At 39.8% G+C, this 16,091-nt stretch overlaps 1 protein-coding gene across 3 annotated transcripts; it reads right to left on the bottom strand.

The window, feature by feature from the left end:
- Nucleotides 1–783: 783 nt before the first annotated feature.
- On the bottom strand, nucleotides 784–13,887 carry SEH1L (SEH1 like nucleoporin). Of its 3 annotated transcripts, none has more exons than XM_031052924.2 (9): nucleotides 13,683–13,887; nucleotides 11,566–11,616; nucleotides 10,369–10,515; nucleotides 8,782–8,993; nucleotides 7,461–7,559; nucleotides 6,308–6,448; nucleotides 5,861–6,018; nucleotides 5,165–5,315; nucleotides 784–3,197 (listed from the first exon to the last, which is right to left on the bottom strand). In XM_031052924.2, exons 1-9 carry the CDS (start codon nucleotides 13,791–13,793, stop codon nucleotides 3,185–3,187), a joined length of 1,083 nt encoding a protein of 360 aa, XP_030908784.1. In that variant the 5' UTR covers nucleotides 13,794–13,887; the 3' UTR covers nucleotides 784–3,184. The 3 variants fall into 3 exon arrangements, with proteins under 3 accessions (XP_030908784.1, XP_030908783.1, XP_005153518.1); XM_031052923.2 differs by having other exon boundaries at nucleotides 784–3,130; XM_005153461.3 differs by having other exon boundaries at nucleotides 784–1,551.
- Nucleotides 13,888–16,091: the final 2,204 nt, after the last annotated feature.

The following is a 16,091-nucleotide window of genomic DNA, read 5'->3' as shown; positions in this document are numbered from 1 at the left end:
TAGCACAAACTTTCAGCATTGTGAAACAGCAGCATATATAGTCACAGCCACCTTGCTTTTCTTGGTGGTTGATGAGGAAGGAACACCATTTTTTTACTGAAAGAGTGCAGTAAGAAAATTGCTGTATTGAAGGGAGGAAGTGACCTTCTAAAGGTTTAAGACAAAATCTGTCCTTGGATGGGGCAGCCACAACTTCTCTGGGCAATCTGTTCCAGTGTGTGTTGAAGCACATTGAAACACAGTATTATACTTTGGATTTCTGCTACAGGGAGCCCACCTTTATGCCTCCTCCCGCTACCATCTGCTGAACAAGCTCAGCAATTTCAGCTTGCACAGTAATGCTACTCCACAGCCAGACCACGTAATTGCTGTCCAATTTCATCCTCCCATGTGTCTTGTGGCAGCCAAACCTTCAGGCAATGCCATCACACTGACTCACAGCTCCTGTGCTGACATATCAAAAAAAGGCATGTTTTAAGTCAGTACTATTTCTTCACAATGTCCGAAGTGAAATTATTCGATCACTGGAAAAGAATGATGAGATAATTTGAAATCCAACTCCTCTAGTTGTACCTGCACATCTTCAACAGACCCATGAGAAAAGTCAGAGCACACCCCGTGGCAGAAAAGTGTTATATGCAACTGCATATACAGAATGGCAGATGACTTCCTGGCAGCAAAGCTATGAGAATAGGCACCTGAATCAAAAATTCTCCTTGATCAGAAGCCTGTTAAAAAAAAAGGGCAAAAAACCCCAACCTATTGCAAGAAAAAGCATGCTAATAAAGAGCTTTTAGAATAACTTTATTAGGCAATCACAATTATAAAATTTAAATATTTATACAGCAAGATGGAAAATTTTTAAGTAACCAACCACTTCAAATTATTTTGCCGCAGTATACACAGGAACAGTTTTGCTTTTGGGAGGTGATCCAGTTATCACCCTTTGGCTCTCAAGAATTTCATGAAGGCATGTTTAATTTTGAGAATCTATAAATACATTTCACATTTGTTGGTGTAATATACAAAAAAGGAAAAAAAATCAACCCATAATGAGCTGATTAAAAAAAAAAAGAAAAAAGGAAGAAAAAAAAAGACGGGCACATGAAGTCAGCTACTCTGTAAATAGCTCATGGCTAATACTGTTTGTATGTGTTGCCATAGTTCAAAGGGTACAGATCAAAATGTTCCTTTGATACATAATTAACATGGTCCAAACATTGTAGCTTGGTTTGCAAAACATGCACAAAGTCCCCAAGTTTTTTAAAATCTTCTGTACATGAGAAGAAATACAAAGGCAGCTAGAAATGGAAGCATTCACAAACACCAGAATAAGGCCCTTCCGAGTTTAAAGTAACATGTTAAACCCCTTCATTCTCAGGTAATAGATTAAGAGGCCGAGATACACATCGTCTGCGAGGGTGAGGATACTGGAGGTTGGCAGTGTCAGCATCACAAGAGTGCTCAATCAGAGGAGGAGGAGGAAGGAGCTGGGCATGACCGGACCATCTCGATCCAGCCCGTGGGGAATCCAGAGGGGGAAAGAAATACCTGAAACAATTAAGAAAGGAACAAAACACCAAAACAAAAACAAAACAAACAAAAAACAAAACAAGAAAAAGAGAAAGGTAGTAAATACAAGGAGAACCAAAGGGGAGAACACATGCTGGAAAAAATAAAACCAAACCAAAAGGCTTTAGTATATATCCATGCCAAAACCAATAGAACATAATAGCAGAAATCAAGGCTTGTAATTCAAAACAAGACAAATCTGGAAACTGTTCTTTAAAGGAAAATAATACAGTCTTTTCCCACTGAAATTCATAGAAAAAAAATACCATAATAATAATCCTAGTATACATTTATACAGAACAGATTGCTTTGGAAAAAGGATGGTGTAGCACAGCTATGAACAGGCTTTCATTCTCCAGTAACTCTTGTGATTTTGTAACAGAGCTTTTAGTAACGCTTCATTTGCGACAAAGTATACATTAAATATTGTCTAGGTACATTTTCTGCATATGCATCTAATTCAGATTAACTTCACAGCACTTCTGGATAGAAGTAAAAACATAGTTTTTACAATACTTTGAATTTCATAATATACATTTACAGAGAATAACTGCTTTCAGTGAGATACAGTCTTTGCATGTATTTACATATTATGCAAAATCCTCAGAGGAAATTTCAGATTCTTGGTGAATGCAAGACTTGGAATTCTGCCATTTCGTGTCATTTTTCTGTTGTATTTATTAGAACTTACCCGTAATACTCGTGCATTTTAGTTTAACTACATCACATACCTACAGATGTTTTCTGTCTTGTTTACAGTTCTGCAGACTTACATAAAGAAACATCTGTATGATTAATGAAATTATGGGGCAATTCACAAAAAGCTGCATTTTGGTTTCAGTCTTTGTATGGCTCAAGTGTTTGTGTTTTTTAGGACACTATGTTTAGAGAATTGCAGTTAATCCATGGAATTGCTACCATAGTAATGTACAAATACATATCAGAAAGAGTACTTTTCTTAGGATAACGAAAGTATGACAGTACTTAAAGAACATTTATTTGAAGTCATACTAAGGTACAAATGAAGCAATACCAAACTATTAAAAGCTAGCATCTGTACAGTTGTCAAAACACAATTTTCTTAATCCTTTCAAACTAACAGTTGCATGTATTACATAGCAGTTACAAACTTGGCATGTTTAAGAATCTTAATCAAATGCTGAACACTATGAAATGCAAAACATTATTTCTCAAAACAATTTTAACAAAAATTACTTTAATAGTTACTTCCCTCCTCCCATCCCAATCAAGGACAAAAAATCTAATTTTTTAGTTATGAACTAGCCTTTTAATTTGACAAACTTAAAAAAAAATGTTTAGATGGAAGTTTTGGGTTTGGGTTGCTTGGCGTGGGTTTTTTTTCCAAACAAGAAGCCTCTCCATGTATTTTTCTATCAGGAGCTCCAACAGTATCAAACTGTACAGCCTAGTACAAAAAAACGTACACGAGGTGTTTTAAAAAGGCTTTCTGAATAGCATTTAGTAGTTAGCAGGTGCTGGTGTCTTGGGAGAGGTCAAACGGCGTTGGGGAAGGGAAAAAGGAGTTCGGTTTCCATTCCTGTGTGCATGCAACAAGCAGCAAAACACCAAAGTTACTCCAGTTAGCTTGGTATCAGCTCTGCTTTCTGTTAAAAAGGACATAATACAAATGGAGAATGGAAATTGTATCATAAATCTAGACACACAATTACATCAACATAACAATACAGCCCTTCTGAGCTATTTTCCAACAGTCTACACCATTCGTTATGAAACTGTTCTGATTACAACTCCAGTTTCATGATTGTACTTCTACAGTTTTTCAGCTCTGCCTATGCTTCTCCTTACCTCATTTAAATGTTTAAAGATATAGACACTGAAACATAGTATTTACAATCACAGACAAAATAAATTCTGTGTAGCATATCAATTTAGTCAAATGTCAGCACAGAAATCTTTACTATAGCTGTTAACACACTAAACCAGAAGTTAGCAACTGTGCTTACACAATTCAAGACAAAATGATTACGTATAACTAATTTTTACAGTAAGGCTCAATCCTAGGACAAGACACCATACATTTTGAAATGCCGAAGCCACAGACTGAATTCTGTAATAAAATGTTAATTCCAAATTGGAGCCAAGAGCTATTTATTAAAAAGAAAAGCAAAACAAAATTTAAAAAAAAAAAAACACAAAACCACTTTCAAAAGAGCAATAGGAGAAGTCTAAAATAATACTGGAAGTTTCAGTTTCACAAAGGCTCACTACCAACTCCAGGGAGAGAAGAGCAGCCAGTGGGGTAGGTAGGGTAGGGTATCATTGCTGGCAGCACCACAGTCTTAGGTAAGATTGTGAAACTACACCCTCTGTTAAAGAGGTATAAAATAGTCGGTATCTCTCTATGGGAGCTCAAGAAAATACAGTTACATAGCTTTGGATGACGCATTTCCAAGACAGGACTGCATTTCAGCATTTTTTGGCCTCCCTTCTTGCTAGAGACTTAGCTCATTACCACCTCTTGCTCTCCCATTTATCTTGTGGGGAAAATGTGAGAGCCCTTCCCTGCTCAGTGCAGGCAGGGATCTGGAAGCCAGAACTGCCATTCAGGATTGACTGCTGAAAGAGGCAGGGCAAATACTTCTACCCTCCAAAAGCAAACTCTCATAATACCTAACAGGTCAGCAATTTAAACAGTAAAATTTTAGTATTAGTAGCTGCATATGGATGGTAATGCAGGTTATTGCAAGGCTTTGGGAAAAAATGTAAGTAAATAAAGTTGGCCACAAGACTTGGAAGCTGCGGCTATGGCATTTGGCCAAATATAGTCCTTAACATAAGGACATATCCGGCAAAGGTGGTGTACACGCTCCGCCACACAAACGCAGGGCTCACTGTATTTTTAGATTGTGATGTGAACAAATTAAAATGGTGTTCAGAAGAGGCAGTTAAATTTACCTTCTAAACAGCAATTATTACAGAGTAAAAATCGAGAAAGCAAATTAATCTGCAATAATGCCATGAGGAAGAAAAAAAAAACCACCCAAAAAACAAAACAAAACACAACCAAACTTTTATCAACTGACATGTTTTAATGTGAGGTGTTCCTGCCCATGGCAGGGGGGTTGGAACTAGATGATCTCAAGGTCCTTTCCAAGCTTAACTATTCTATGATTCTATGATGTTACACCTGCAAAAATGCAAGTACACCAACGCTAGCATATGATTGTTGAAACCCTACATGAAGAACCATGTTTTCCTCCTTCCTTTCTGCTACGTTATCCCAGTGAAAAGCAGAATTTGTTGCTGGTGGTTTTGCTTCACTTTTAAACACCTATCAGAAACAACAGGGCAGTCACACAGTGGTATGATGATGTTTCTCCTTGATTCAGTATGGCTTATAGTTTTGTTCATGTTTCTCTTAACACTGGCATAACAGACACCACCACAGAGCAAAACCAGAAAAGCTTGTACAAGTATTCATATAAATGACATTGCACTTGAAAAAAAAAAAAACAACAAAACTGTCATAAAACAAACATGAAAGCTAAATGAAATTAGGAAGATTCAGAAACTACTTGCGGAAATTCAGTCTCCCTACTAATGAACCTACCTGCTGGCAGATGATCCATTTAGTGAATTCTGTAGACTTGTATTGGCAGAACCTAGAGAGGCATTAAAAATTCCCTGCTGAGAACTACCATTCACTGGACTCCCGTTACCTTTCAGTATACCAGTACACTTCCAGTTGTCCATGTAATTAGCTGCAAATACAGATATATAAACACTGTTAGTTTCTCTTCTGAAGCTAAGCTTTCGATACAACTATGATGTTTCAGCTGTCTGACATTCTCTGCCTACCCATGACTTCAAGCTCAGTTTTGTTCAGTAGCAAGAATGAATTTCATTTTTAAAATACTGAGAAACAAAAGAGAACTTTTGAGGAAACCACCACTGTTGTTTGTTGTTGCTTTTGGAAATTTAAACAGAAAAAAGTCAGTTTGACTGAACACCAACACTGAATGTAGGTTTTCTGAGTTTGGCAGCAAGCAAAGATAATAATGCAGTAATTTTAGAAATTACAACTTTACATAGCTCTAATCTAATAAAACAATGTGAGGGTACAGTGACAACAATTCACAGCAGCCTAAATCATGCAGATGTTCCAGCACAAAAAGTTATTTAGAAATATAAAAAGCTATCATTGACAAATCTAAAACAAACTTTTACTATGATATTATTTTGGAGTAAAATTTTTAAGTCTATTTAGCATACTACAAAGCTCATGTATTTCAGATAGTGGTTTTACCCTTCCAGAGCCTGACACAGCCATCGTCACCAGAGGAAGCAAGCACTGTGCCTGTAATATTCCAGCTCACTCGCCACACCTGGGAGTTATGATTATCAAACTGGGCCACAATATGAATTTCAAATTTTGTTAATCCTCCAGATGAAGTTAATTCTTTCCTGTTTAAGAGAAAAGTGACAGTTCTTCACACAGCTGTTCAAAGATGGGGGCTTAAACATGATGGCAAAAAAAGGACATCTTTCAAGGGGATTTATATTTCAATTGTTACTAAATTAGGAATGTTACAAAGCATTCAGACAAAATTATAGACTTGCTCACAATCTTGTAATCTTAAAAATGAGGCTGCTAAAACACACTCCTGCACAGATGACTACTTTTGCTTCACACTTAAAAGAGACTATACAGTATGCACCACATCATACCAAACCATCTTTCTTTTGAACTCACCTTAGAGGTTTTAGTGTGAAAATTCGGACATCTTTGGTTGCCACAGCTAAGATGTGGAAGGATCTTCCAAGATTTGGAGCAAAGGCAATATCATGTACAGGATCTGTGACTGTCATCAGAGCTTCTGCTTTGGCATATTTCCTGTACAGCATAAGAAATTAACCTTGAATGCCATGAAAATTGCCAGTAATGCAAATTACATAAACCAGAGTGAAACAAGGAAAAGGGGCTTGTATACACGATGAGACTTGCAAAACTAACATTTTCTTAAAATAAATTTAAGTAATAATTACAAGCTGATTTTTTCAGAAATTGAAGACATCAGACACAGTAACCACAAACAGTATGCTAAATCATACAACAAAACAAGGATTCCAGTAGAAAGAACTTTTTTTGTTTAGAGCTGGAAAAGGGAAATAAAGATTCTTCCGTTCACAAATCTAAGAGCAATTTGTATCTCAACTTACTGTATTTTCTGTGCTTGTAAGCAGACCACTATTGGCCTCCTGCGCTATACAGTAAACATGTATTCCACTTTCTTATTTACCACCAGGTAAATTACAAGAACTCTTTTTTTTACTGTTAATGCACAGAGAACATTGTCTGAAGCCAGGCACAAATTCACAGAACACCTTGGCTCCTTTCCCACACCAATCACCCTGAGTGAAACACAAGTTTTCTGTAATCATTTAATCAAAAGTGGTTGTTCACAAGCTTCCTCACCTTTTCTGGTGAATTCCTAACTGCACAAACAGAACTGTGACAGAACACTAGTAAATCCACAAGACAGTCTGTCAGCATAAATATGCATTTTAAGGTTGCCTTAAACAAAACAGGGCCTTGTGCAACACGATGCAAATTTCAACTTTGCCCTATTAATTCCTTGTGAAAAATTAAGCATATAAATTAGCAGAAGCAGAAACAACTCTCCCTTTAAAATGCTGGAAACAATACTGAGACAAGACAAAATTACCAGTATCTGTTATCACCAGTTACCATTCTGAGGTCTCCCTCTCCTTTCCCATCCAATGGCTCAGAGACAGAATCAAGGTATTATTATTTACTACTCCACGTCTAATGACAAGAATAGAAGGCCATATATTACAAACGACTTTAAGATTCCACAAATGTTATTCATTGTGATTTAGCATACCTGGTGTTTTCATTGTATTCATAAATTTGAACCTTAGCCAATATATTTGGACTGTTGTCATCACTTCCTACAGCTATCATTGGAGAATGTGCTCGACAGCTAAAAAGTGAAAATAAACACTGTTATATTAACAAATGATTCCACAGAAAGTACTCCAAGCCAGTTTTCTTAAATTTCAGACATATTACCTATACAGAAAACAAAACTGTTACAACAACAAAAAAATAAATCACAACACGGGGGAATCACAAGGAACATGAGTAGGTGCTATTCAGCTCCATTTTACACACCCACTAGGGTAAAATCATTAAGGAACATTATTCAACAATTCAAAGTGATGCTCCCAGGGTAAAACTGATTTTATATATGTATCTGCAGCCAAGTATTTGTCACAAGTTTCATGGCAGAGACTGCATTCTCTGCACTACTTTTAATGACTGATTTTGTGGAATTTCATTACGGTTTTGGAAGATTAGAAAAGCTAAATATAGATAAGTTCTAGTTTTTAAACCAACTCTTAGGTCCCTCCCATGCACTAAAGTGACAGCCTGTACTACGAACCCTCAGCACTACTAATGAACAGAAGAGTAACTGGATCAGCAGGACACAGCCCACTATGTCTACGGGGAAGGCGATTAAGTGCCTCTGGACAAACACAATCCAAAGCAGTTCAGCCCTGAATGGTTATTCCCTTCCTGTTATTGCTGGGGGAGAACACGAGATGGAAAGCAAAGGAGAACTTTTGCATATTCCTATTCTTCTGGGTGGGGACTACCCAATCGAACTCCTCTGTGATTCCTTCCTGTTCAAGAAGGTTAAGTGTATCATTGAGCCCCTGGGGATAGAACTAAAAGAACAACTCTTAGACTTTATATTTGTGCCAGCAAGACTCTTGTGGCTCCTAGGACTCTCGCATTGGCAAAGGTGCATGTCCTTACTAGAGCTGTCAAAATTATTAGCTATTGCAATGCCTTGATTAAGGAAGAGATAGGAATTGTCCCATTATAAACACTTGCTCTTATGTAAATCCCACTTAAGTTTAGTGGGATATATAAAGAATGCTACCTTATTAGTTGCTAAAAATAATTAAGCTGTGAATATTTCCTCACAGATCACAGGGGATTTCTTGTAACACTTCTCTGGCTCTGCCAAACTTGCTTTATTAAAATAAAAGTTAGCACCTTTCTTTCAGATGCAAGTACTGTAAGCTCAGGCTTCTCCATTCATGTTTTATGATTAATTCTACAAAATCTCAAGACTAGCTCTTTGGATCTTCTACTTAAATAGTCACAAAGCAAAACCTACAGTTGTAATTACATACCTTGAGGGATTCCAAGAAATACAACTGCAGCTTAGCTTACATGAGATTTCATGCTGCAGTGACCACTGACTGAGATTCATCACATCTGGAGCTTCATAAATCCTTACAACACCATCTGCTGAACAGGTTGCTAACATAAGACCCATATGCTTGGGAGCAAACTTCACATCTGTAACAGATGTCCTACTGTCTACTAGAGTGGTCCTCTTTACCTGCAAAAAAAGGTAGACAGTCTTGAAGGAAATGTTAGAAATTCCCATCAAATATTTATTCCCTAAGGAAGGCTAATGAAAGTCTGACAACACCACTTCATAGGATCACTTATTTCTTCCACCAAGAACAAAAAAAAATTCCATTTTTATATACCAATGAACTGGAGATATGACAGATCCTGCACTGATGCAGTTTCAAACATCAAGAAATATACTTGTGATGGTATCAAAGCTCTGGTACCAGAAAATCGTTCAGACTACGTTCTTCAAGAATGAAAAAAAGCAATCCAAAACCACAACAACCACATAACACAAGCATAAAATAAGAACATTGGCCACAGGCAGTTTGAAAATGTCCTGTTCATTCTTACTGGTGACTATATTAATTGCAGGAGTGCCACTTTCTAATTTCATCGGTGCTGCTGAATTTTACCATGAAGTATTGTCCAATAGAAGCATCAAAACAGATATTTCTGATAAGGGCATGGGTGAATACAGCAGACAGTTGATAGGAAGGTTAGCTAGGGTTAAAGAGGAAAAAATTGTAAATGTGTTTTTCCAGCTGTCTCTTCTGCCAAGCAAACATGAGTTTGAGCTGAAAACTATGTATCACAACTGCCTCGTACACATGGGAGTCAACCTTCATACCCCACTGGGTGCCAAAGGTCCCCACAACCCAACACTTCACAACTATGTGTTTTAATGTTAGAAAAAGCTGCAGATATTTTAGCAACCTAAACCAAAACATCAGAGGCAGGAATAGTGTACTGAGTTATACAAGATTATGCATGAAGAATAACTACAAAATAACCTGTTTAGATCTACAATTCCTTTGATGAAATGCTACCCAGAACATCCACTTCCCAGCAAACTATTTCCTCCCAAGGCCTGACCTATCATTTGAAAGATGAAAAAGAACAGTGTGAGACAGTTTCAAATGAGCTCTTCTCACAGAAGAAACACCTCACAACTTTAATGCTACTGTAGATGGACACTCATGTCTGCATGTTATTTACCAGGGAACATCTTACGAAGGAAGTAGTGTCACCAATTAGCCTGAATGCAGCCATTTAATGTCTTCCCCAAATGCTTTAGAAATAGTTACTCTAGACTGGAATATTGCCACAAAGTAACAAAAAATTGGCAACATCAAGGCTTTATATAAAGAGACAGGAGCTGGGTGCTTTCCCTCTTTCAGGAACAGAAAGTAACTTGGTATTCAGAACAACCTTCATGTTCACTCTCCTGTTTAATTCTGGAATTTAAACAGTGTAAAGCTTCAGCTGTTAACAATATGTAAATAAATCAATGAGGCATAATACACCTGTTTATATGAGAACATATAGAAACTGTAATTAATGCATTAAAGTCTCACCCAGTGACTCTGGCCTCGGAGTTTATCATTTGACTCTCCCACTATTTCTTCCCATACAGCTGCTGTTCTATCAAAAGAGCAGGAAGCTAGGACCTGCCCAAATTCAGGATGAGCCCATGTCACACGCCACACAGATCCACTATGTGTCTGCAAGATAACACCAAAACATTACAGGGAAACACTTCGTGTATTAGCGCAAGTGATCATGTATTTTTATGACTTTCTGCAGAAGCGGAAGTAAATCCTAGGAAGCAGTAAGACTATTCCTTTGATACCCACATTCTTGTATAAAGCTCAAAGCTAACATGCAGCAGCTGTGGCATTTGTTTATTCCTACGAGCACTGCAAAGTTTTGTTGCTATTAGTTAATGGTTAGAATGGGATTATCACAAGTGTATTTCAAGGTATTACTTATTACTCCTTCAAACTTAAGTTCCAAATTAAAATTCTCTCTTGATACAAGTAGTACAGCTTTGTTTTCAATTTTCAGCCTTTACCATGCTCACTTCTAGCTTGCCTGCATTTCTCCAAAGCATAATGCAGAACACCACTTATCTCCTCCTTTATTTACATGAAACTCCTCTTTCACGCAACTAACCTGATGCCTGTTTTTAGAGAAGGGGAATTCAAATCCTTCACTTGCATTTCCTTTTACAGGAATTACTGTATTGTCATCCTATTAAATACAAGGCTAAGGACAGTTCAAAAGCTGAATGCACTAATTATCCTGATGAAGTAGAGTCTCTATATGACACAGCTCTCAGAAAGTTGGGTTTTTTTCTGGAGGAAAGGTCTGATGTTGTAACATTTAATAGCCAGACCTCTTCCTTTTTATTCTTTTCCTGTCCTTTTTTAATTTTTTTTTAAGTCTTACAATATGCAAAAAGCGAATATTCAGTTAAAATCCAAAGTACTGTTTTCCAGCTCCTTAAACACCAGTTACGCCTATGTTTCCTGATAACAAAGTCTGCCAACATAACAAAGTACTAATAATATAAGACCGTGTGCTAGCCTCTGCTTCAAGTGAGAGGCATTAGGGATGTTTTAAAAAAGCAGAGAAAAAGTATTTTATCATGAGAAAAACAGGATCTACAACAAAAATATTTATACTCTCCAAGTAAGCAAAAACTAAGCCTGTTTCTTTAAAAAACAAGGAGAGATTATGGTTATAACTGTGTAAGTTGTATAAATACAAACCTTCCAGCTGGCCGTGCAGTGCCAATCCCCATTTTCACTTTTGTCCCAGACCTATTGAGAAATCAAAATACAATCATACAACCTGCACATAAAGCTTACTAAGTAGTACCACAAAACACAGCCATTAAATACACACGTGCACACGTATGCATACACACACATCACTGAACATTTCTATCTGGCTCATACACAACTGCACTCAACCCTGAAAATATCCCTACTGCAGGTAGGGAGAAGAGGCACACACCTGCCAAATGCACTCCTGTATGTAGGCTGTCTTTTTTAAAGAATACATTAGTCACAGAAGACAAACTATGACAATTCCCAGCACTACATTCCCTCTGTTCCATGAGCGCACTACTTGGTTTCTCTGTAGAGCACAACACAACACTCCTCATCTCAGCGCATACTGAGACCTGGTCACAGAAACCCTGATGTGGCTCCAGGCAAACATCCCAAAGGCAGAGCAGAAGAGCAAAGAAAAAACTCAGGGAGAACAGCTCATGTGCCTGTTTCTAATACTTCTGCCTTGACTTGTAACCACACACAGGTGAGTTAACCTCCCTTTCTCTTGATTTCCCATACATCTTTTGTGTTCTTCATAATTTTTTTTCTGATAAGTTGTGAAAGCAATCATGACTGTAACAAGATGAAAGGCACCTCTGGAAGCCCAGCATTCACTCTGTGCGTTGCTCACTCACTACATAACATTACCCAAAATCACCTCACTTTTGCCAATCTGGATCTGCAGTACAACCGTGGTTATTGCCATCGCAGCCTAACTCTGTAACTTCTCCCAACTGCTCTTCTGTAGGGCTCCTGTAGTGAGAATGGGGCCTACACCAGACATATTGCTGTCACTTAGAAGTGTTGTAAAACTCTGGTTAGAGTAAAACTTAACAGTCTCACGAAGGATACTGTTGGAAAGTAACTTTATATTGCTAAAGAACATAATTTTTGTGTTCTACCTACCTCTTGGCACCTCTAAGAACATTCTTTTTAGGCCACATGTTTTGCATAGTTAGCCCAGACCAAAGACTTACAAGGTTCTGACTTACTTTCTGGGGGACAATTGTGTTGGTGGTGGTTTGTTGTCTGCTTTTTAGTATGTGGTCAGGAAGCAGGGGCTGCTCACTTGTTTTTAAGGCTGACATACATTTGACAAATTTTTCATGTTTGGGCTGGAAGGGACCTTAAAGCTCCCTCAGTTCCAACCCCCTGCCACAGGCAGGGACAGCTTCCACCAGACCAGGTTACTCAAAGCCCCATCCAACCTGGCCTTGAACACTGCCAACGATGGGGCAGCCACAGCTTCTCTGGGCAACTTGTGCCAGAGCCTCACCATCCTCATACTGTGAAGAATTTCTTCCTAATGTCTAATCTGAATCTCCCCACTTTCTCTGGAAGTGATTTTCTCAGCCACTCACCCAGTCTAACAAAAAACATGACTGCTCTCTGCAAATCACACTGATCACATCTACCTGTGTCACTCCTGAACGTTTGTCTATCTCTTCACTACGTGCAAAAAATTTAGAAAAAGCAACTGACCTCTCATTTACTACTTTTTTCCCTCTAAAGGAATGCAACATGAAGGTTCCCACTATCTTACAGTCACCCTAATTTGCCAGGGCACCGTCAGAAGGCTTACTAGCGCTTTATTATGAAACTGCAGCTTCTTCCCTTAGTGCCCTTAAATAGACACAGGCTTTCGGCTGAATGGACAAAAACAAGCCGCGCTGCTGCAGCCACAACAGTCCAAGCGCGTTTCCCCCCCTTGCAGCAACGAGCCAGAACGGAAGGTGTATGTTTACACGCTCTTGTCCATACGCGCACATACAAACAACGTGCACTGTGCCACAGCAGCCCCGGCCCCACAGCCCCCCGACACCCTCCGACACCACGGCGGGACGCGGCGCACAGCGCGGCCCTTTGCCCCCCCCGGGCGGGAGGGGGCGGCACGGCCCCTCCCTCCCGTAGGCCCGCGCCCGCCGCGAGGGAAAGGCTGCGCCCAGGCCCGGCAGCACCATCCCCGCGCTAACCCCCGGCAGCCCGGTAGGCCACGCACGGCCGTGCCGCGACACCCGCCATAGCCGCGCACGGCGCCTGCCTTCGCTCACTTTGACGCTCTGGTCGCTGGAACAAGTGGCCATGCGCCGCCCGTGGAAGTCGAAGGAGACATCGTGGATGAGGTCGCGGTGATCCGCAGCAATGCTGCGCGCCACGAACATCTCACCACAGCACGCACCCCCCCGGCCCAGGCGGGACCATACACTACCCCCCTCACGCGGCCAAGCGGGGGCAGGGCAACTGCCACCGCCGCCTCCTGCGCAGCCGCCACAGCCTGCCGCGCTGCCCCGCGCGTGCGCACTCCTTCCCACCCTCGGGCGCGCGGTCAGCCCCGGCCGCGGACCAGCGGCGGCTGTGGCCGTCCAGCAGGTGGCGCCAAGCCACAGGGTCTGGTGGCACCGGCTCTACCTTGAACGCTGTCCGCTGCCCCTGACTGGGGCTGCTGCTGCCGCCCTCCTGCCAGGGCCACCGGCACCTTCCTCTCTTAGCAGCTACCACACTCACAGAATGGTTTGGGTTGGAAGGGACCTTAACCCTCATCCAGTTCCAGCCCCCTGCCACAGGCAGGGACATCTTCCGCTAGGCCAGGTTACTCAAAGCCCCGTCCAACATGGCTTTGAACACTGCCAGGGATGGGGCAGCCACAGCTTCTCTGGGCAACTGTCCTGTTAAGTCTCTGTTCATTACCTCACCTACAATGCTGGAGCTTGTTGTAATAATGTAAATCAATAAGCAGCCAGAGAAAACATTTAACGTGGCAGTGGATGATTTACTTCATTTACTTCTTTATTGTACTAACGAATACTGGGAGGTGAGCCTGCAGAATGTTGTGGTGCAAAAGAACATGAGACACACTTCTCAAGGAGAGGTGTGCAAGGGCTGTGTTTCTAAAGTTTTATGGGGAGGATGAAGCCTGTGATACACAATGCAGACAGTGAAGAAATCCAAAGGCAGGTTGGAAGACCTGAGACAAGATGGGTATTGCGTAGCACCACAGACTGTGAAGCAGAGAAAGCAGAGCTTACAGAACACAAGTGGCTCAGATCTAGGTAGGAGCTATTGGCCTTGTGTATCATCAGAGGGCCATACAAAATAACTAAAGCAGCTGAATCCTCTCACCACTCATCTGCCCCCTTCCAGGGAACCCCTTACAAGCACATTGTTCCAGTTCATATCCTGCAGTATCAGCTGAGAGAACAGATCATGCAGCTCTGAGAGCTAACAGTTTTCAGCTACCATTCAGTCATTGTATCACGGAGCACAAGACTGGTCCAGTGTCTTGTTTTTAGGGAATGTTTCATCTGTGAGCCATGCTACTTACCTACTATTCTGAAGCTAATTCAGATAACTGATAAATATTAACAAAGAAAAACTGAATAATTCATTCACTACAATCCAAACGGTCATAATGCAATTAGTAGATTTAAGAGATATAATGAATAATACTAATGAAATTATGATGGTGGTAATAAATAACAGCAAACACACTTCTATTTAACTGTCATTTATTTCAGTTCCAAAAGAGTACTCGCTCAGGTGATTAGGACATCTTCTTTGCCTTATAGCTGTGATCCAGTTTGCATACAGTACATTAAGTGATTAAAAAGTAAAGTTTCCTGAAATCAGATATATTCAAATTCTCCTGATTCAAGTCTGATTCAGGCCTTTTTTATAACATTTTTTTATACCTGCACCTTTAGCAGTTTTACTGTTTTCAGGAGGACTTTTGATTCTCACAGCCTCATTTAAAATGTTCACATTTGGTCATGGCAACAAGCTAAATTCTGTCCACTTGATGCAAAGAATTTGCAGACGTGTCTGAATACTTCATGGGATAATAAATAAACCATTACCTGCTTGTGGAATAAACCTGGCAATTTGGGTTTGAGAAGCATTTATTTACAAACTGTAAACTACATCCCCTAGGAGCTGCAGGAACTGGTACTATCACATGACAGAGAGACCACTGTTTTCTGCATAAGCTACAAGCAGACTTAATATACAAGCACTTAACATACTAATGCACGTGTTTCATCAGTAGACTTCATATTAAGATTAGATACACTGGTACCCAAATGTGATGAGGAATGATAACAAATTAATGATGCTATGTTGAGATAAATGACAATAAACGTGGATTTGAAGGGACACTGTGAGCTTGAGATGCTAGATTTAATTATTTTAATATACTTGGTAAGGAAAAGTTAACACATTGAAAAACATTTTGTTGCCCAAGTACACAGAGTATGATAAAAATATTTTCAATTGCAGAGAATGGAAAATACAGAAGGATTTAGGAGAAAAATTAGCAGCTGGTTTTATGTGCTTATCCAAGCTGGCCAATGATAGCTTAAAAATAGTATTAGAGAGCTAAATTTTTATGGCCAATATGACATGGAGTTGAAGAGGGGAATTTGCAAGCTGTTGTCAAGAAAATTAAGAGATCTAAGTTTTACCTA

This window comes from Melopsittacus undulatus, chromosome 1 (genome assembly GCF_012275295.1).
Source record: "Melopsittacus undulatus isolate bMelUnd1 chromosome 1, bMelUnd1.mat.Z, whole genome shotgun sequence".
In the NCBI taxonomy this organism is placed as follows: Eukaryota; Metazoa; Chordata; class Aves; order Psittaciformes; family Psittaculidae; genus Melopsittacus; species Melopsittacus undulatus.
Note: the sequence above shows the minus strand (reverse complement) of the source record. Positions and strands in the feature narration are given on the sequence as shown.

Excerpts from the sequence above, each read along its gene's own strand:
- SEH1L (XM_005153461.3), bottom strand. The coding sequence starts at position 13,793 with ATGTTCGTGGCGCGCAGCATTGCTGCGGATCACCGCGACCTCATCCAC. Across the intron at positions 10,516-11,565 it reads ACTGCACGGCCAGCTGGAAG|ACACATAGTGGATCTGTGTG; the intron begins GTTTGTATTTAT and ends GTTATCTTGCAG. Across the intron at positions 1,552-5,164 it reads AATGGATCATCTGCCAGCAG|GTATTTCTTTCCCCCTCTGG; the intron begins GTAGGTTCATTA and ends TAATTGTTTCAG.